The 22,484-nt window shown below is 44.8% G+C and overlaps 1 protein-coding gene across 2 annotated transcripts in view; it reads right to left on the bottom strand.

The window, feature by feature from the left end:
* Window positions 1-17,149: 17,149 nt before the first annotated feature.
* Window positions 17,150-22,484, bottom strand: part of LOC128429770 (cytochrome P450 26B1) — a 30,511-nt gene continuing 25,176 nt past the window's right edge. For both annotated transcript variants that reach the window (XM_053415553.1, XM_053415554.1), the window contains 2 exons: window positions 20,764-21,045; window positions 17,150-20,534 (listed from right to left, as the gene is read on the bottom strand). In XM_053415553.1, coding sequence (XP_053271528.1) covers window positions 20,142-20,534; window positions 20,764-21,045 — 675 coding nt within the window. In that variant the 3' untranslated portion in view covers window positions 17,150-20,141. The remainder of the gene's footprint in view (window positions 20,535-20,763; window positions 21,046-22,484) is intronic.

Raw genomic sequence — 22,484 nt, 5'->3', positions numbered from 1 at the left:
GTATTAGCCATGCCTGAGGCCAGAGGGGAATCCTCAGCCAGTTGCTGTGGTTTTGGATGAGGCTATGTGCTGGAAGAGAACACCGTGATACTGGCTGTGACAAAACCCAGACAGATTTACATTGAGGGCAGAGAAGTATTCTCGTCTTAGCGCTGCTCGCAACCAGCCACCGTCTCAACCACGGTCTCTGTGATTTTATCACCCACGGACCGGGTTTCAACATTACATGTTTGGTGGCCGGTGGTAATTTCCTCTGTTTTCTTACTCCGACCTGCAGGCAGACGTCTTCTGTGGATTCTGTCTTCATCGCAACCGAAGAAGGACGGTCAAAAACAACAGAGAGAGACACAGAGAGAATCCTCAGCCAGCTGCTGTGGTTTTTGGATCAGGCTATATCCTGGAACACAGGACAGGAATATGAGCAGAGAGCTTTATGTTGAGGGCAGGAAAACAAACCTTTTATACCTCGAGGCCACTTCCCAGAACTTTACAGCCACTTTTGATTTTTTCAAATACAAATCTTGGAAATATGTATTGGTGCAGATGAGGGGTCAAGATTTTTACAACTGATTCCTGTTCATAATTTCCTCCTCTGTGCTAATCGGCTCATTTCTTTTTTAAAGAACACCGGTTCCCTGCTGTGCTTTTATTCCAGTGATTAATCTGCATGAAACTCTCAGTGAACTGTCGGTGAGTCATGATCTGGGCTCGGTTTATAATCCTGGAATATAGAAATGTCTGCATGAAAGTCACAGCAGAAACAAGGAACCGTGTAATTCACCGGCACGTTTTCCTGCAGCTGCCGAGGAAACCGCGAACGCACTCGCCAGCTTGTTAGCAGCGAGTCGGTTATATAACAGTGTCACAGCTTCCTTTTGATTTTAATTATTCATAAGCTGTAAATGGAGATGGACGACACGACGGCTCCAAGAGGTGAAGCCCAAATCCTCCCGATCGCCCCCTGGTGGAAACCCGGCCTCCTCCATGTTGGTAGATGGGCCGGGACCAAGTCAAAGTGGACATCAAATAAGTTTTTCTAAAGGTGATGTAATTTGAGGAAGTTGTTATTACACGACCTAGAACACAGTGTTCATGTTCTTGAGACTTTTGGTTTTTAATGAGTTGTTTTATGATTTATATCCCAAATCAACACGATTAGTTGTTTAATAGTGTTTTCAGTGCTGGTGGAATTACAGAGAAGTACTTATTTATCCTATTCAAGCTCTTAATGGGTAGATTATATAAATATACATATAGTATTAGCTTGTCTTCAAGTTGTGTTGGAAATTTAGCTTTGTGGAGTCTAAAAAGAAATCAAGACAAATGGTTTTGTTTCAGTTTACACCAAATATAGAAGTGAGGCTTTCGAGTGTCAAGCAACTTAATAAATCACTTTTTTTTTCTGTGGCCACTGGAATGATTCAGTACTTTTAAAAATTGAACTTCACTATTCACCCGACGAACTTACAGTTTGTTTTTTGCCATCGCTCCACATGTTGCTCTGCTCTCGGCTCCTCGGCTGAAGACAGAACCATCAGGACGGAGCAGCGAATCACAGACTTGGATCTGATTCCAGGTATTAGTCCGAGCCGACACCTGAGGGATCCTCGTCGGGCCGCTGTGGTTTTGGATCGGGTTAAATCCTGAAACACAATACATCAATATTCGCTGAGTTGAGGCCCAAAGAGCTGCACCGGTGAAACGTGAGATGATTGGATTTGACCACTGGCTCCGAGCGGAGATAGCTGAGCTTCTGTCTCCGCTGGTGATCTGGAGGACGAGTGGAACGGCGAGGGAAAATGGAAAATAGATTATATTCATATGGATTTTATAGTGTGGAGGGAAATGAGAGGAACTTGGCACAAATTTTCACTTGAACTCGAGTTTCAAACTTCACACACTCGTGGAAATCCATCTCGTAGCTTTTGCGTGATCCTGAAACAGACGGGGGTGAAAACATAACCTCCTGTTGGACCAGTGGAGTTCTTTGTGTGGACTAAATGAGTCCGGTGACGGCTGCTGCTCCTTCACGCGTTGTGTGTCTTGCTTGATGAGTTATTGTCCCTTTGCTAACAAGTGTAACGACGCTAATATCTACACACAACTGTTAATGAAATGCGTGTGTGTTATAACGTAGAGAGATTTTCCCTTTTCTATAGAATGACATCAGTTTGTTTGGCGCGTTGTTGTGTCTGTGCACTCAGTGACCGTTGCTAAGTTCATCTGTATTGTCTGTGAAGCTTTGTGTGTGTGTGTGTGTGTGTGTGTTGGATTGTGCGCAAGATGATTGCTTCATAATTATACGTAAGCAGAAGGAACATCACATCACATGGACGGAATCCTTGTCGAGAGCAGATTTGGTTTTGTTCCCTCGAGCTTCCATCAGTCGGCCGAGTCAGGTGCTGCATTTTAATATTTACTCTTTAAATCTGGTTTTGATTGTATTTAAAGGACTTTATATTCCCACTATTTGTGTGTGTGGTTGTGTGTGTGTGCGGTTGTGTGTGTGTGTGCGCACGTGTGTTGATGGGAAATGTTTTTTTCTCCGCTAAATGTCGTGGTTGAGTGTCACTGTGATAAAACATCTCTTAACACAGCCCTGAGACATATAGCACATAGTCAACAACACTAATCCATCTTCGCCCCACACACACACACACACACCAACACACACATTCACACACATACACACACACACGAAGACAGAGATAAGCCTCAGTTTGTCACTTCATGCACAGAACACACTTAAGCACTTACACAATGGCACAGATGTTTTCACACATAGTGTTTAACTCGGCTACACACACACACACGCACACACACACACACACACCCTTTTGTCACTTAAACACAGGCTGTAATATGCAGAATACAGACACACACACTTAAACGGTCACATGTGGACATACACACCCATTTACTGACCACAGAATGATAATGTAAAAAATACAAAACCAGGATTGAATCCTCTTTCTTTCATTTTTCTTTTCGTTCCTCTTTTCTCAGCAGCTGTAATTAAAAACACCTGGATCTCCCTCTATCTTCCCTCCTGTCTTCTTCTCCTCCTCTGCTTCCTTCCAGTCTCATCCTCTTTCTCCAGAATCGATTTGATCCAACATGACGTCCGGCAGCCTCGCGGCGGCTCTGAGATCCCGCCCACACTCACGCTCGACCAATAAGGAGTCAGTCTCTGCTGTCAATCGTGACGTTTCACCTTGTTTTCACATAATCATATAACTTATTAAAAAACAAACATCAGTGTGATGAGAACGACCTTTGAGAAACATTTATCTAAGGTCTTCGTTTTAGTTTGGTCCATGTCCCATCTTCTAACGTGGAGGAGGCGTGGTCAAAACGGGGCATTTGAGACACTGTGGCTTCACTTTGTTCACCGGTCATGTCGGCCATCTTTATTTACTCTGAGATTAATTCATTTCATGGGTGAAATATGCTTTTCTATCCCACGGCAATAGAATCAACTGATGGTGGGACTGGGAGGAATTTTAACGCAAACTTCAAGTCGAGGGAGGGAACTGGAGGGAACTGGAGGGAACTGGAGGGAGCTGGAGGGAGCTGGAAGGAACTGGAGGGAACTGGAAGGAACTGGAGGGAGCTGGAAGGAACTGGAGGGAACTGGAGGGAGCTGGAGGGAGCTGGAAGGAACTGGAGGGAACTGGAAGGAACTGGAGGGAGCTGGAAGGAACTGGAGGGAACTGGAGGGAGCTGGAAGGAACTGGAGGGAACTGGAAGGAACTGGAGGGAGCTGGAAGGAACTGGAGGGAACTGGAGGGAGCTGGAGGGAACTGGAGGGAACTGGAGGGAGCTGGAAGGAACTGGAGGGAACTGGAGGGAGCTGGAAGGAACTGGAGGGAACTGGAGGGAGCTGGAAGGAACTGGAAGGAACTGGAGGGAGCTGGAGGGAACTGGAGGGAGCTGGAAGGAACTGGAGGGAACTGGAGGGAACTGGAGGGAACTGGTTGGAACTGGAGGGAACTGGAGGGAGCTGGAGGGAACTGGAGGGAACTGGATGGAACTGGAGGGAACTGGATGGAACTGGTTGGAACTGGAGGGAACTGGATGGAACTGGAGGGAGCTGGAGGGAACTCGTGGCTCAAGAAACCAAACTGTTGGGTTTTAAACTTTAAATCTTACAATGCAAATTTTACATGATGTCAATATGCACTGAATCATATCTGGTAAACTGGTTATATAACTCTAGCATCGTGTTGTTTAGCATCTGGTAACCTTTGGCTGTCCTTCTGAGGCCGGCAGCGAGTCCAAGTCACAAGAGGCCCGGGATGGAAAGTGTGTGTTGTTTATCACAAATACAACAGGAACAGTTGTGTTTACTCCCCAGTGAAGCTCGGCCGTCTTTAGGTGCGTGACAGAAGGTTTCCTCAGGACGCCCACGTACACACAGATCACTCCTGCGATGGATGCTCCCGGACCCTGTGTGTGTGTTTGTGTGCTTGTGTGTTTTTCTGACGATGACAAATGGGCTTTTGATTGAATTCATCAACAACATGGCATCTGGATGGAGGGAAGGAGGCAGAGGAAGGAGTGGTATCTGTAAAGATCAATCCGTGATGTCAACCCAGCGCCTCGTCCCTTTTATACTTGAGGTGCAGAGACTCAGTGTGACTCTGTATTCTGCTCTTAATTGATCGCTGCTCTGGAATCAGTGGTGGTGCAATGAAACAGAAGATTGACCTCGTTAAGCCTCTGCTCATTTCTCTTGGATTGTGCAGCTTTTGGTTTTCGATACTTCAGGCTTTAGGTCGAGGAAAACACTGCGTCATGTTTTCAAACTCGGATCCAGCGTTTGTTTTAACGTGATTTTTTTAATTCGATCACTGATTCTTATCGTGTCCGATGTGATAAGCTTCTGATTGTCTGATGAATCATGGTCACACAAGTCAAAGACGAGAGTTGGATCTTCACATCTGTAACACACGCACGCACAATGGGTGTGTACCCGGAGCACAGTGAATCCATTGTTTCCCCAAATCAATTTATCTAGTTTGGCTTAAAAGCTGCTCACCACAGAGCTTCTTCACTCCCTCTAAGTCCATGTGTGTATAGTTTGTGTGTGTGTGTGTGTGTGTCTGTGTGTGTGTGTGATGGCAGTCACTTTTTTCCAAAAATTGAAGTCTGATCTAATTTGACAAGCCATTGATTCGAATATATTTGAGGATTTGAACCTGTGACGTTGCTGATTTGGCTTCACTCTTCACTCATGTAATGTCGTCCATCTTTAAATACAGTCTGTTCTTTACCTCTTTCCTGTTATTTGTCGTCCTTCTCTCTCTCTCTTCCTTCCATCTTTTCCTCTCTCTCTCTCTGTGACACGTGAAAGGCTCCATTGTGAATCTTTGTTGACATTTCAATTGTATCAGTTACGTTATTTTGCTTTTGGGCAAAAGAACCGAAATGTCCACCCAAGTTTACTCCTGACCTGAAAGTCTGTTCCAGCTGAGTGTGCACTGCAGTGTTTGTGCCCGTGCTTGTATTCATATCTGTTTACGTGTGTGTGTGTGTTTGTGTGTGTGTGTGTGTGTGTGCGTTGACGCTTGCTTCTCGTCTGTGTTTTTCACGGCAGTTGGGATAAGTGGGAGCGGGCTCAGAATGCCAGTCTAGGAAAATATCTGGGAACGTCTCTGCCCCTGTGTGTGTTTGTGTGAGTCTGTGTGTGTGTGTGTTTGTTTTTGTGTGTGTGTGTGTGTGTGTGTGTGAGGGTCGATTTACCGGACAAGGAGCTGGAAGCCGCCAGGTGGAGGGGATCGGATATCTGGCTGCTGATTGGAGGCTGGTGTGTGTGTGAGTCTGTGTGTGTGTGTGTGTGTGTGTGTGTGTGTGTGTGTGGAGACAGAGGATAATTAGCTTAATGGTCAAATGGCGCAGCTAAGCCGTGTTAGTATCCCTGTGAAAAGACACACAAACACACACTGATACAAGCCCCACTGTCTAAATAACAGCATACTGTTTCCATTGAGAACAAAAAAATAACATAATGAGAAAGAGGCCGGTGGCGTCAACATTCCCATTGGCCAGTCATCTTTCATCATCATTATCATCATCCATCCTGCTGCTGATCGTGTCCTCGTGTTACCCGTTTCTTCCTCCGCCGGTTCCTCCCTCGTTTCACTGCTTCGTTAAGATCTCTGGAGATTAATCCCTTCAGCCGTGGCCCATGGTTCAGCCCGACTGGGATATGGCGGTTTAGTCAACGTGTTTCCTGTTTGCGTCACCAGCTCGCATCTTTAGCAACTTTGAGCCGTTGTGTCGAATGTCGTTTGACGAGACTTTGAAAGTGAATATGAAACTAAGAGCTTCATTATCAAACCTCCTCCACCGGGGCCATGTTGGTTGTCGAGCTCATCATTTCTTTGTTCTAGAACATTTTCAGCTTCTGTTTCTGAAGTGAGCTCGTCCAGGAAGTTCACCTTTGTTGTTGTCATCGCTCAGGTACTCGTATTGTTGGGTCAGAATCACGACTCGTGCAAAATGTTTGACTCGATGTTGGTGTTGGCAGAAAAGTCAGGGGAGGAACTGTGTTGTTGTAATGGCGTCCATCAGCCGTGGTTGTCAGAAGTTATTTAGAACCGATGCTTTAAGTTTTAAGTCCGCCTGTCGTCTCTTCCGTGTTTCACTTGGTTGTACAGTTGATGATTACAGCCTCAGTTATTTGAAGGAATCCACTCTGTTCATCTTCCTCTGGTTCCCTCGACTCCTCTCTTCTGGTTTATTAAACAGGCCTCTGTTGTGACAAATGTGTCGTCAACATTTCACACACTTTCCCTTTGTCTCCCACAACACAAACACAAACCTCATACCACCGACCCCACCCCCCCTCCCCCCTCCTCCTCATCTCTTCTCCCATCTTGTAATAATTAGCATATATTGGAAACTTGCTGCGTCAGGCTCGCAGCCTCCAACTCTCAGGTCACGACCTTGTTGACACGTTCGTTTGCTCCATTGTCGTCCTTGAATTCACTTTCATTTCCCCTGTGCCTTATTGGCGTGAAATGCAAAAGTATCCCAGAGCAAATTCTTCCCCCGTCGACAGATTATAACCAGATTGAGCTCGAAGCCGTGGCGCTGCGACACCACCAGTAGAGTCCCACTCAGGAATCGCTGAGACAACAGTTTTCATTGGACTAGAGCTACTTGTTGGTCTCAAACTTTCGCTCTAAGACGAACTGTGAAAATAGAAATCCAGATATTATCATCAATGTGTTTGATTCAATCAGAAATGTCACGGTCACCTTATTATGTCATGGGATTCATGCTGGGAATCGATCATTGAAACAGGATAAAACCTGTGAAAAGCCGAATCGTCCAATGAATGATGTAATTTCAAGATTTACAGGCTGAAAGAAAGTTTGTCGTCACTTTTTTAAAGGTTGTTTTGTGTAGTTATAACCTCACTTCTGCTGCAGCGAGGGCAACAACACTGATCCGTCCCCATGTGAAACATCAGAGTTCATGAACAACCGAAGGGATTTAATGTCTTTTCCTCCCTCGTCTGTCTTTGCTTCTCATTCCATCTTTGATTGCATCTTTGATTATTGTGGAAAACTTTGCGACAACACACATATAAACACACAGAGACACACACACACACACACACAAACAAACACACACAGAGACACACCAGTCTCAGGGGAAGGGACCACAGTGTTGTTTGTCTCAGCGAAGGGACAAGGGAACGAACTGGAACGCACATTGTTTTCAAACCAGGCGCTCCCCGCAAGTATCTCCCCCTCAGAGCTCAATGGGAGGGAGAGGATGTATTTTAGTGGTGATGCGTGTGTGTGTGTATTGGGAGGTGTGTGTGTGTGTGTGTGGGGGGGGGGGGGGGGGGGGGTAGTGGGAGGATAGCTTGGTTTTTGGTCACGTCGGTGTGTTTGCAACAGCACAAACCAAAATACAGCTGAGTCTTTCTTTCCCTCTTTTCCTCTTCACATCTCTCTCTATCACTTTCTTTCTTTTCAGCATCTTTTCCCCTCTTTTTATATACACACACGTATGGTATGTGTGTGTTTGTGTGTCCTTGCATGACTTTAAAACCCAGTTTCTCTGTGTATCAGCGTGTGTTACTCTTAGTTTCCACATATTTACATATATATATAAACGTGGCTCACCAGTTTTTCCAGCATCCTAAGCCCCCTCCAGTCACTTGTGGCATCTCATGAACTTGAGCAGAGGTCTGGGACTCGAACCAACGTCCCAGCTGCTACACAGGAGAGCGCTGTCGTGCCCGCTCGCCGCCCCGGCCAATAATATGACAGCTATGATTTTCGACCCCACTGCTTTTAATACGTAGAGACGAACGGGGGAGTCCACGAGATTCACTGGAGCTCATTTTGAAAAAGATCCCTGGACGCAGCTTCTTCTGTTTTTCCTCACTTGGTAAAGGAGACGTCTTCTGCTCATGTTCAGGTTGTTCATTTGAATTAGTGTTCTTACTTAAAAAGGATTAAAGGCTCTCAAGGTCAGAAACTTTCCCTCGTACGTCCAGGAACGCCCGGGGGCAACCTCAGATTCAGCACCCTGGACAGCGGTCATGACACCAGCTGAAGGTTCTGGAGGGAAACGTCCGGAACATTCCGACGCTTCAGAATCCGGTCGTCTCCGAGATAAAGAAACTAAAGCAGAGGAACACTGAGACTGAGCAAGAACTGCTTGAAAATCAGGGTTCAGATGCACATTGTGTCCAGCGCCATCTTGTTTTTTTTAAAACCAGTAGTGACTCTTGACTCTAAATGGATTATTATTTTACAAAATGATCATATTGTCTTGAAGAAGATTTGAAACTATCGACAGAGACATAAGCTCCTCAGGAAAATGTTTACTGACGTTACAAAGTGAGAAGTCGAGTCATTTTCTCGTAGACTTCTATAGAAACAATCGGAGTCGCCCTCTGCTGGTCATTTGAGAGGCTACAGGTTTCAGGCGCTGTCCCAAGGCAAGGACACACTTAACTTCCCAAACAACAGATTAACAAATATATCTTAATATGTTAATCATTGAGCTTTGGAGATAGTTGGATTGTGTGAGCTCTGGGCAGAGCTAGTCTCGCTCTTTCCACCTGTTTCTTTAGTCCTTATGCTAAGCTAATCAGCTGCTGGCTGTAGCTTCTTCTTTCCTGTTCAGACACCAGGGTGGCCTCAGGCGTCTCATCCAGGAAACGTGTTTGTTCCGTCCTCACGACAGATTGTCAGACTCGTCAGAAGAAGGAAAGCCGGCACCTCAGCACCGGGGCAGCGCTGCTCGAGCTAATGGCATTGCAACAACATTAGCTAACTACTTCCTTCTCATTAGCGAGGCAACAATTCAAACTGTCTCTCCGTCGGGTTTGTCTTGGCACAGACGCCCGAGCGCAGCACCGACACAGTGACAGACATTCTGAACGTGTAGCTCAATGAAAAGCTTTCAGCACTTGGCAGCGTCAAGATCTCGACTGTTTGAAATCTGCAGCGAGTGGAATCGTCGGCTTCATGCACCAGAGAGAGAAATGTACTTGGCCCGGGTGGATTTACCTGGGCGGCCCGCCCGGATATTAGCGCTGTGTGGGAAACAAACGGTTTTGTAAATGAACTCGTCAGATGTCAGCACATGGAGAACTCACATTTTGTGTGGTCGGGATTTGGTTTGTTTCAAGTTGATGTTCAGATGTTTCTCTTCTTGTTTCTGCTTCATTGAAACCGTTCGTTGGAGTCGATTTGAGATCTTTCTTGATAAACAGTTTCAATGCTGATGATTTAAAAAGCAGGAGCCATCATCGTACCTTCACCTTCTCATTCTCTCTATCGAGCTGTTGAGGTTTTATTTGAATGTTCCTCAGTGACAGATGCTGTTTCCTGATGATGTTACTACAGGGAAGACAAAGTGGGATATTCCTGGGGCCCCCGAAGTACCTTGAAATGCTCCCGATCCAAAGACACGTTCATCCCAGAGAAAAACCTTAAAAACCTTAAAACAACCATTTAGATTTTCCTCTGGTCGTCCGTGAGTATTGGCTGAACGGCCCAGGAAACTGTCTCAGCCTCAATCCTACTTACTCTTTAAAAAACAAGTACACCTGTGGTGTTATGACAAGTTAACTAATTTAATTGATCATTTTGACCGCAGCACTTTGCACATTTGTACAAAAGATTAGGAAACATAAACCGACCGATGCATTCTGTAGATTCCTTCTCGTAACTTCAGCCAACATTTTGTTCCTTCAACCCATGACCACAATGTTTTTTTCAAACTTTACCCAAAGTAGTTTTAAGCCTTTGATGCGAGTGGAAATTGAAATTGTGTACTTCTTGGACACAGATTTTTTTCCCCCTACATGAGACGGACTTAAGGAAAATGTCCTGAAGAAGATAATATAATACTGAGAGTCCAGATCCTCCAGCATCTGCTCCTATTGTTTGATGCTCCCTCAGCTTCCTGCAATGTGTGCAGACGTGAGGTGCTGGGTGACGGCTGTGAGGACAAGCTGGTGATGCAATAAGAAGTCCGGACGTCTCATTTTGTTTGGGCGATGAAGGATGCAGCCGGCGTGGACCGGGTCCTCGGAAGGATGCGACAACTCATAATGTGTTGCTACCTTTCCCCAAATGCATGCTGGGATACGCCCCAGCTGCTCTCCAGCCCTGGTGAGGACGCACAAAGTATGAACTCCTCACTTCTTCTGTGTGTTTGTGTCTTTTTTTTTGTTTTTTTGTGTGTCCTTCTCATGCTAATGAACAACAGCGCTGCTCCTCTCCTCGTCTCGTTCTCCCCCGACTCTCTATCTCTTTTCCCCCCCCTCCCTCTGTGTCTTGTTCTCTTTTCCATAATAATTAGCTCCCCTCCAGCCCGACTTCAAACCCTGTGGTCGGAAAATCTGCATTCCGATGATGGAGAGAGGCTGAGGAAGACGAGGGGAGAAGGAGAGTGGAGGAAGGGAGCTTGGACGGAGAGGGAGGGCAGGCGGCTGAAAGAAGCCATTGTTCCTTCAGATAAGAGCCCGAGAACTGGAGGGCAAGTGTAGTCAAAATACTGAGTGTGTGTGTAGATGTTAATGGTTTGATACTGGAGGTTAGCAGACAAGGCTGACACACAAATCTGATACACACCTTCTTCTCCTCCTTTTCTTTTTTTGTTTATTATCTTCTTCTCCTTGTTTGTTTTGCCTCTCTTACCTCCCATCCTCCTTCCATCTTTATTTAGTCTCCCCCTCCTTTTAGTTTCTTACACATCCTCACCTTTAACCTTTACACCTTTAAGTTTTAGGATTTCTTAAACTTTCTTTAAAGGTCTCGTTTGTCGGATTTTTGAGGGACCTGTCGACAGAAAAGTTTCCTTTCTTGCATCATCATTTGAAATTAAGAATTGTTGTTTTTCCTAAACATAGAACGACTCTCGTATTTCCACAATATCTATGTAACATGAATGCTCACACTGACATGTCTGAGAAGGTCCCAAGTCCAGCAGTTTGTATTTGCTCAGCGATAAATCAGTGGAGTGGTTCTGCAGCCGAATCCCCTCCTGAAGTTAGGAATCGTACGAGATGGACAGGACTGCACAGAGTTACTGCAGAAAACATGAATCTCAGTAATGTGCTCTGCGACATGCTGTTTTCTGCTCTGCTTTAATAGTTGAAATGTGTTTGTGATTTGAGCAGCGCTGCAGCCTGAGTCTGATTAAAACCTGAAACGCAGAATGAACATTTGAACCCTCGTCCCGAGCCAGAAGGCCACCTGTGTTTCTCCCAGGGTCGGGGCAGATTAGAGCAGCGCTGCATATTCATATTTAACCATTTTTAAGATCAAACACACAAACATACAACTCTAAATAAATTACCTCTTCTCCCCCCCCCCTTCGTCCCCTTTCACCTTGTTCTCATTCTCCGTCCTCCGTCATCACGTTCCCCTCGCCTGCTGCTTCACCCTCTGTCTTTCCTTCATCCCTCGTTCATTCTTCTCACTCCCTTGTTCCTTCTCTCCTTCTTAAATCCACAGATTATCCACTGTTTCCCTCAGATTTTCCATTTTACGCCGGAATCCGAGTTGAGCTCGAAAATCTATAAAAGTTGAGTTAAAACTGTTGATTTGCAGCTGATATACAAATATCAATCAATCACTTTTATTGATTGCTGATGCCCTGAATCCTCCAGTGAACATGAGGCTAAGGTTTCTCTCTGTATTGATTTGACCCCCCCCCGTAACGATTTGGACTTACAGTAAGAGTACGTGAAGAAAGCATAAAGATAAAGAGATCATGTTTTCTCTGGGTCAACGACAGTATCGGTATCAAACCCCTTCCTCTTGAGTCTGTTAAAGGAAACAAACACACACACACACACACACACACACACACACACACTGACACCCACCCTACTATGGTAATCCCCTGAATTGATTTATGAGTTCCTGTTCCCATCATTACCTACGCTTGTTCTCACTCTTTTCCAGTCGATCATGTTACTCAGCAGCTTCTTCCCGCTCGTCTTTCTCGTCTTTCTCAGAAAGTCGCACCTTTTTCTTTCACTTTCTCTTTCTTCTCTGCTGTAAAAGGATATTTTAAAAAACAGATTTGTAACCTCGGTTATCTCGGTGCGTGACCCGGGGTCAAATGAAAATGAAAGAAACTTCATTTTTGCGCAGACGTCAGCGGTTCAGGCGCTTGCTGGAAAATGATAAACAATTAAGTTTCTTTATCATGAGAGAAATATGACTGTTTCATTTCCACATGTTCTTCAGAAACTCCTGGAGCGAAATATCACATGAATCAACTTGAAAGTTTCTCGATTTGACATTTTTTTGGGAACGGCTTCTGTTTTTTTGACAGCGAAACTTCCAAATAACTTCCACCTCCGCTCGTTTCCTTTGAAAGTGTTTGGAGAAGGAGCGGCGCTTGTCTCGGTAAAAACTTTGTTCTTTAAATAGCATCGTGAAGCACCAGCACGGGGGTGAGATGAATGTTTCCGATCTCCATTCTGCAGCAGGATGTGCAGATGCGTGTTGCCAGTCAGAGCTGTTGGCTCACGGCAGATGGTTTTCTAGAGAAACGACAAAGCAGGACTAGTTCACACATGTCTGCCAGGCCGTCGTGCAGGAAAACCCCACGTTACTGCAACGACCCAAATCACCCACTTCGTACAGAACACAGCACGTGGCAGTTTCCCAACACACGCCTCCAACGAGCTGGAAACACTGACACTTCCAAGAACAAGTCGTACGCAGACGATGAAGTGAAGTGCGTGAACAACTGGAGACCTGATCTTTGAGAGACGCTCTATGTTCTGCACTCTTTTTTTCCACCGTATTCCCTTCTGCAACATAAGAAGGTCGTTGTCCCTATTTTTTATTCCCCAGACCCAGAATCTCCCGGCTCTTCTTCGATGAACAGCTCCTGTCAGATTGGCATTTCCTCTCGCCGTCAGAAGCTCGGTGCCAGAAGCTTCTGCTGCTTCCGGCCTCACTTTCATTCTGATGAAAGACGACTCATGCTTTCTGATGGGAAAACTGCGGTTTGCTTTCAGATTAATCCACCATTAGAATTTCCTCCGGACAGATTTGATTTAAATCAAGGGAAATTTGTTGTCCTGTAAAAATCTGAGATGTCAACATCAATAAAAACTGTGATAACGCTGAGATCCTTTTAGTTTTTTATCCCAAAAGACTAAGATCGGCTTTGATACAGTACTGTAACACCAATAATATTATTTTAATATTTCATATTAACTAGTATTTGTACCTTATTGCACAGCTAAGGTTGACAGTAACCTCGTCTCTCAGGTATCAGATCATAAACCATGTGAACTGCATAAATCAGAATACGTCTGTGAACCTAGAGACTAAAGACTTTCATGCAGATGTTTAACAGCTGTTGTTATGTTCTCCTTTGATATTGAAGTTTAGTTTTTTTGGGGGGGGCCACAGGGACCACAGGAAACCCTGTCAACAACCTCCAGAGGTCCACAAACATTTGGTAACAAACTGGAAATAAATACAGTAACGTTCCCTTTCCTTTGAGCCTGGTCACGTTCTGAAGTACTGAAAGTCAGGGGAGGGGGGGGGGGGGATCACCTCAGTCGGTAGGATAAATCATCTGGGAACGATGAATGTCTGTACGAAGGTTTGTTCCTAACTATTAAGGAGATTCTGAGATCTTTAGAGTGAAACCTTGAAACTCTGAGTGGCACTAGAACAAAAGTCCAGGGATTCAGAATGTGATGTGAATTCATCCTCTGGGCACCTCGAACGAACGGACACAGCAAGAATACAAAAAGGTTTTTCACATCCTATGAATTCCTCTCTGCTTTTAACGATTATACATTTCTAATCAACACCAAACTGAAGTCCTCTGAGCCACAGGAGTTCTGCTTGAGCTCTGTTGAAATCACTCAGCTTCTCCTCCTGTGATTTCGTCCCTTTTCCTCCTCGGCCCATCATCCCGTCTCGAGATGGACGGTCTCACTCCTGCTCCCTCAGCCGCCCGATTCTGTGACTCAAGTCCTCGCACTCTTATTCCCATGATCCCTCTTACCTGCAGCTCAGGGTTCGACTGTGTGCTCCTGCATCAGGCTCTGAGGATAATAAGTGAGGCTCTAATCCTTCAGGAGAGACGGGAGTCACAGCTGAGAGGACTCTCTCACACTCTCCTCCTCCCCTCCTCCTCCACTCCCAGGCTTCAGTTGTGTTCTTATTTCATGCACAGGTGGTAGAACTTGACGAGTTGAAAACATGGCTAGAAGAAAGATGATGTTGTTGAGTTGTTGTGTTGAGTTGTTGTGTTGAGTTGCGGGTAGTGGCAGTTTGCAAGGAAGCATCTACGAACAATTATCATGAAGTGGGTTTTTGGTTTAATTGATCAAGATGTAGACAAACCTTTAAAAAACCAATGTGAGATGTGCGTCATGTTCTTGTTTGTGTGTGAGGAACAGAGACTGTTAATGAGGCTCCTCCAGCAACACACTCCCTGCACATGTCGCACATTTGTTCTCTCACGACAACACAACATGAATATGGAGAACGTTTCAATTTGAAACTGTTAAAAAGTTAAACAGAGGTCACGTCGATGCAGATCACAGATCCTCCCTCCATTCATGAAAACCAGCAAACCGTGTCCTCTCTCACACACACACACACACACACACACACACACACACACACACACACACACACACACACACACAGTCACACAAACACACCCACTCACTTGGATTTGTTGAAGTTGTTCATCTTGGAGTGTTTACTGCGGCAAAAATTCTCTCCTGGCGGCAAAACTACAAACAAACACAACTGAACTCCTTGTTCTTCCCACAAGTGTGTGTGTCTTTACGTGTATGTGTATGTGTGTGTGTTGATGTCCAAATAGTAAACCTAATTGTTCTCTCCGCCTTATTTCATATTCATGTTGTTTGTGAACATGTGTCTATGTTATCATTTATTTCCCAAATTCCTCACATGCATTTGTGTGTTTCTTTTCCCTGTGTGTGTGTGTGTATGAGGGTGTGTGTGTTTGCTGTCCAACCACATCTTTTGAAGTGTGTGTGTTGTTTTATTTTTTCTCATCCGTGCTGATTGTAATAGCTTTCTTTCTTTCTGTTCTCTCTCTCCTTCTTTCTCTCCCTCTGTCTCTGTTTCTGTCTTCCATCAAACCAAAGTAAAACTCCAGGCGAACATCTCGGCCTGTTTCTCCTTGAACTACACAAACCGCACCGATCCGCTGGCAGCCGAATCACAACAGACACGCAGCCAGCGAGGCTTCGGTCAGTCGGCGTCGAGGAGCCGGAGCCACACCGCCGGCTCCTGAGCGCTCGGCCCCATTGTTCATCTCACTTTGTTTAACATCTACAACAAATGGTATATGATTTAATTACAGGAAACACTTAAGTGTGATTTAATCATAACCATTGTGTTTTTGACAAGGATTCTGCTGGGACAACTCCCCCCCCCCCCCCCACTCAGAGAAATAACACGAGCATGATGTCTCTCTTCTTATTGGCTGCAGAAGTTAATACATAACTGACTTCAGAGTGACGCCATTTCCACCATATGATGATAAATATGGTCATTAATGTGTTGTAAATAGTTTTGCTGCCAAAGTTTTACATTTTATAGTTAAACTTTCTTTATCTTGTATCGTCTAAGACTCAACTTGGACTCGTCCCCTTCGGTTTAACACTGATTCTTTGAACCAGGGTTTGTTGACTTGAGGTAAATCAGAGAAGCTCAAACTCACATCGTAGGACAGGAGCCAGAAAATCACACATCCAGACATGGCTCCAGTTTTATTACCTGATATGATTATATATTATATATAACTGTATTAGAAGAATGACTTTGTAAGAAAACTCTGGCATCGTGGATTTGAAAAACATTGTCGTTTTGTGTATTTCTGAAATTAGCAGATGACAAACTTTGCTTTGAGCTCGTCCTGTTTTCGCTGAGTTGTGTTTCAGCTCCTCACCGGCGGTTTCTCTCTCTTTATTAAAGCCGACTGTTCTTTCTTAAACAAAATTTTTGTTTTTGCTGACTCTCTCCTCTGATGTGCAGTAGTCATGAAACTGCGGTGGAGACGCTCTGATGACAGAGATAACAGTCATCTCCACGGGACGCTGTATTATGAAAGTGTACTTTCTGCCATTAACAGGTTATTTAAACGGACGGCCGGCATCTGGTCCCACTTGCTCCCCGTCCACAAGCTTTCTGATCGTCCTGATTTACATGTTGGTGCTCTCCGTGTGCGGCCTGTTAGCAGGCGACCGGCCATCTCTTTGATTTGCACGCTGGATTTGTCTTGATGTGGATACATATATTTGCATTTGTGCAGTCGTTTCATTAAAAACACACAAAGTTGTGTTCATCCTTTCAGTATTTATTCATGCTTCAGCGATTCTGGAAGCATCTTGGTTCTCTGGTTGTTCTTAGAAGACGTATTCAGCTTTTATTCATAATTTTAATCGGTGATATAACTTTAAAATGTTCACAAGCTCTCAGATTTAGAAAACAATCTTTCCTCAGACTTTCCTTTGCTGCAGCTCCTCTTTTCAGCCTCTGTCTCAAACTGTCTCTCAGCTCCTGTGTCTTTAAGACCACCCATGAATTGGTTATATGTGTTCTACAGTTTCTCGCTAGATGAAGAAGACTCGACTGTTCAGATATCGTTTCACTTTATAGTTTATTACAGGAGTACATTTAACAACCACGGTAACAAAAAGGAAAGAAGGAAAGAAGAACAAGACATTCATATTTAAACTAGATGAACTTTTGTTTCATGTAAAAAGAATTTTTCTGTACAGACATAAGACAGGTGGGGGGGGGGGTGTAGTCGCATGGCACTTAAAAAATAGACATACCTCGCAAGTGCTTTCTGTTTTCCATAATTAATATCAAATAAAATGCAGCGATAATGAGTCTGAATAACAAAACAAATAATAATTATTACAGTAATCAAATCGACAATATTAACATTTTAAACACTGTTTACAATATAACTGAAAATACATAACGTTCTAAATACATCCAATATTTACCAAAGAACTTCTTATTTAGGCTAAAAACTCTAAAATCTTTAATAGAATAAAAAATAGCATTTCAAATATCTTATAACAACAATATTAATCATACAATAACATTAATAGGTTAGATTAGTAGACGTAAATAGCTGATTTTCCCCATGGCTTGCTAAAGAAAGGAACCTTGTACAAATTAATATACATATAACCTATAAATGCTCTCTCAGTTTTCACAAAATGCAAATATTTTAATCAGCTACTACATACATATATATATGTGTGTATATATATATATGTATATAAAGGGAAAGAAATGCCAAATTTCATTGATACAAACTATTGCAATCTAGAACTCTCAATTAGAAAATATACACAAGAAAAGCAGCAAAAAAACTCGATTTTCATATTTTTATCGTGAAGAGATCAGTGGTGTAGTTGGTAGAAAGAGTGAACAATGTCTGGCACAGGCAGAATCCATCTGGAATGCTATTGGACGACATCGTCCAATAGGAAAAGCCCTCGTAGCTTGGCCCTGCCCTCCCCTGAAACCCCATTGGTCCATCTTTTTTCGAACTCTGTCGGCGGATTCCAGAAAGTCCGACGAGTTCCGCCGACGAGTCCCAGAGTTCGGCTGAAGTTTCCCACACACGGGGAAACAGGAAGGAAAACGTCCTCTCTCCGTTACCGGTGCACACGGAGCGCCGAGAGTCCTGATTGTGCAATCACCTCAAACAATAAAAATCTCTTTCAGCTAATAAAGTCGCTCAAACCGTGGAACTCATTTTGCTTTTTTGCATTCTTAGCGTTGATTGGAGGAGGAGCAGCAAGACAGAACGTCACCTTCTCCACAGAACTTTAAAAAACGACCGAAAGTAAGGACACGTAAACAGACACAGAAGGACAAGGCAACACTCAAGCAGCATGTGTGTAGGTCAACTCCCGTCCAGCGCCACCTTCCTCTCCGCCTCTGGTTTGGAAGGACAACCTTGGACAGAACTTGGACGTGGACTTTATAAATCAAAGCCCCGGTTCAGAGAGTTTTCGAAGCAGGCCTGGACCTTATTACTGTTTGACCTGGACTCGGCTGCTTCTATCTTGCCCGATGCATATTGGGAATTCCTGCAGGTTTTATTCTGTTTGCACCCAAAGCGGAATGGTTGAAAGACGCAGATACATGGAGTGGAAGAGAAGGAAACCCCTGATATGTTTGTTGTGAACAGGAAGCAAAGTAGAAGTAGTTTTTCCAAAAAAAGAAAGTAACTGGTCCAGCTCAGAAACTACAACAGTGAGGAAGGGATAGTGTTTTTATGTGCAGTCATTCAGAGTTACATATCACAAAGCAACGGTTTATTCATGATTCACCACTACGTCTACTCAGCACCTGAGTTCACACACCACCAAGGCTACTTGGATATGCTTCATATATATATATATATATATATAAGGGCGACGTTTTGAGTCAACACAGATTGGAAACCTTTGTGTTGCAGAGACGAGGAAGAAAGTGATTTAACGTTCTCACAGGAGATAATGAGGAAAAACCCAAAGTTCAAGGTAGAATTTCCAATGTGGAATTATGGGTTTGCAGTTTCTTATGAGTGCAGTTTGTATTTCGTCCAAAATGTAAGAAGACCACCCTCTTCTCCTCTTTACTGCAAACCTAACTGCACTCCTCAGTAAGAGCCCATAAATAAAAGTTCTGTGGTTTCTCACCCTTCATGCGTTAGGTGAGTTTGTGAGAAACCAGCAGGCAACAATCGTTGAACAACAAATTGCCACTTGCATTGAATGTTGTGTGTTCTGCCGCTAAAGTCATTCAGCCACGATCTCTCCTACCTCACCCTTCTAGGCACAGCCGTTTCCTCCACTGCCTGAACTGATGATAAATCCTCATTAGCTCGACTCGCTGTTAACAACCTGCTTCCCAATGTGCTGTGACCCGTTAGATGCCATCTTGGAAGCTAGTAGACAAATTTGATTTTTGACTTTGATAAGAAAACACCTTTTTTTCCAGTCCAGTTGGATCTCGGTGGCACCATGAAGAAGTCTGACCGGAGAATTAACCGACTTGGACTCGAACTTGAACTTTCAGTCTATAGATCCACATTTTACCCTGCAAGATACAACTGAAGCGGTTCATTGATTTTGATTAAGCACAAGCAAAAATGCTAAAACATAATTTTCTCTCATCCTATACCCTGTTTCATCCATCTCTCCGTCCTCCCACGACCGTCTTCTCTTACTCCACCGTACTTCTCTCTCTCTCTCTCTCCCTTTGTGCACTACCCACATTCTCTTCTCAAATTATATTACATAGCTTTTTTTGTACATACATTTTGTTTGTATATTTATTTAAAAAAATACACAGAATAGAGCATAATTGATAACTTTTTTTTGGCAGCTCCTTCCTTTCTCAGAGGGAAGTCCCGATCCTCATCTTCAGCTGTAACGAGAGACAAAGACCTCTGCTTTTCTTTTAGTCTGAAAAAAGAAAACCTCCAACTCGGCCGAAAAAAGGTGGAGAAGAAAATATAACTCTGAAATTCCTTCTTTCCTTCTTTCCAACTTCTCCCTCAAGATCTCATCGATCACTCACCCCCCCCTCCCACCCCGCGCCCACTCGTCAACTCGCCGCCCTTCAAACTGTTGCTCCCAGCAGCTCTTCTGTCTTGGCCATGATTTCGTTCTGGTTGGAGTCCAGGCCGTAGAACTTGACCTTCAGCCCGTCGACCGGGTGGACCACGGGTACCGTGACCACGCGGGGGAACTCCCGGGTGGCCAGCTCGAAGCGGCTGGTGCTGGCCAGCTCGATGGCGAGGATGCGGAGGAAGAGGGTGGCGAGCTGCTTGCCCAGACAGGACCGGGTGCCACCTCCGAACGGCAGGTAGTGGAAGCGTCCCTCTTTGTCCTCCCCCCGCTCCTGGCTGAAGCGGTCGGGGTCGAACGCGTCCACGTCTTTGAATACCGCGGACGTGTCATGGGTGTCCCGGATGCTGTACATCACGCTCCAGCCTTTGGGAATCTGGACTCCCTGGAGACAAACGACAGACAAGTGTGAGCTTTCACTGCCACACAATTTCTTATAAGGTCGGCAGGGTCTTTTCCCAATTTGGGACTAGAACCAGTCAGTTAGTCTGTCGTCAGCCTGAAGAGGGAAACAAAGCTGAAAACATCAAATTTGCAAAGAACGTCATTGAGCATGAGGAGCACAGAAGTAGAAGTGATAGAGATATGAATGTATCGTCCACAGTCTCACTCACGTCGAGCTCGAAGGTTTGCATGGCGGTCCGATAGGCCCCTGACACGGGCGTGTACAGTCTCAGCACCTCCTTGATCACACAGTCCAGGTACTTGAGGCTCACGATGGTGTCCAGCCTCAGCTCCCCGGGGCACAGGCAGCCGTTCTGGAGGAGGCCCCTGGTCCTCAGCTCCTCCCTCAGCCGCTCCAGGACGGCAGGGTGGCGGAGGAGCTGCATGATGAGGGAGGTGCTGGCGCTGGCGGTGGTGGCAAAGGCAGCAAAGATCAGTTCAATGGTCGACTCCTGAGGGATAATGGAGAGGTGGGATGGTGCATCAGTGCATTTGTTTATTCTGAAAGTTCTCATTGTCCTGATGGCCCCTTGGAGGTCCTGAACCCCGGGGAGGGAACAATGGTTTAACTTCACGAACGCAATGTTCTTACATTTGTTGAACTCTTCTCCATTAGGGGTTTTGGAAGAGTTTCACTTCTGCCATTCACTATTTGACCAGAGTGGAGTAAAGCCCCTTAAAAGTTTAATTCTAGCGTGAGCACCAGGATCCTCTGAGTGCCTGTCTGCACAGAGGGCACATGAGTTGATTTGTGTTCACTTTGTGGTGAAGCCAACTGGATTCTCCCTCGGCTTCTGATGTCTGGAGATCTGAATCCAGATGGTAGTTTTGTCTACTGGAAAATGGGGGTGGATATTCGCCAAATGCACAGCTACAGCCGTTATTACTGTTTTAAAGGTCATAGCAATAAAATATAATAGATTTTGTAATTGTATAAAAGGGGATTTGTTACCCTCCGTGTAAGAGAATTGTCAGTTGTCGTATTTGAAATAGTTCTAGCAAACAACCTGGGAACTCGGCCTAACTTTAGGTTGCAACATTGGGAACAACAACCAAACCAAATACTTAATACATAAAAGTATGTTATCGTTTACTTCCTGAAAAGCACTGTGTTTGGAAATGTGAAGTGTTTGTCCAGGAACAACATCGAGACCTCCTCCCCGGGCTCGGCAGCACGACTCTCATTATAAACCTCTCATTTGCCCTCGTCTGTGTCAAAACACGTCTCTGCCTCAGCCCACATGTGTCTGTTATATGTGCACGTCAGAAAAACTGCAGTGGAGTGCTTCAGCCTGGGCCTCAGCGACAGGGGCTCCCCAGTTCACTTAGTGTGTGTATTTATATACAGTATATATGTGTGTGTGTGTGAGTGTGTGTGTGAGAGAGTGTGTGTGTACAGGAGGCCTCTTTCAGACCCCTAGCAGGGGGAGTGTTGACTTATTTTTGGCCCTGGACTTAACCCAGAAACCACAGTGAGCAAGCGAGACGCAGAGAGAGTTGAGTTTCCACAGAATTCCTCCGAATTACTTTAATAGGTAAATAGTGGGTGTGCCTGTCCATGTGTGCGTGTGCGTGTGTGTATGTGTGTGTGTGTGTGTGTGTTTTTACTGTTAACATCTGCCTATGGGCATCAGCTCGGCTTCCCTGCTGTCACATTTACATAAAGATGTGTATCAGAAGTCACTAGTTCACACATTCTATGATCCCGAGATGATTTCTTGGAGAAATAATGATCACTGTTGTTTTTGTGCGTGTGTGTGTGTCTGTGTGTGTCTGTGTCCGTGTCCAGACAGGTTCTCTCAGGCAGCACTTCACTAGGTAAACACTGAGCATGTGTGCATATGTGCGACAGTCTCTGCACAGTATGTGTTAACGCTCCCACGCGTGATTC

The sequence above is a fragment of the Pleuronectes platessa genome, chromosome 23 (assembly GCF_947347685.1).
Source record: "Pleuronectes platessa chromosome 23, fPlePla1.1, whole genome shotgun sequence".
In the NCBI taxonomy this organism is placed as follows: domain Eukaryota; kingdom Metazoa; phylum Chordata; class Actinopteri; order Pleuronectiformes; family Pleuronectidae; genus Pleuronectes; species Pleuronectes platessa.
Note: the sequence above shows the minus strand (reverse complement) of the source record. Positions and strands in the feature narration are given on the sequence as shown.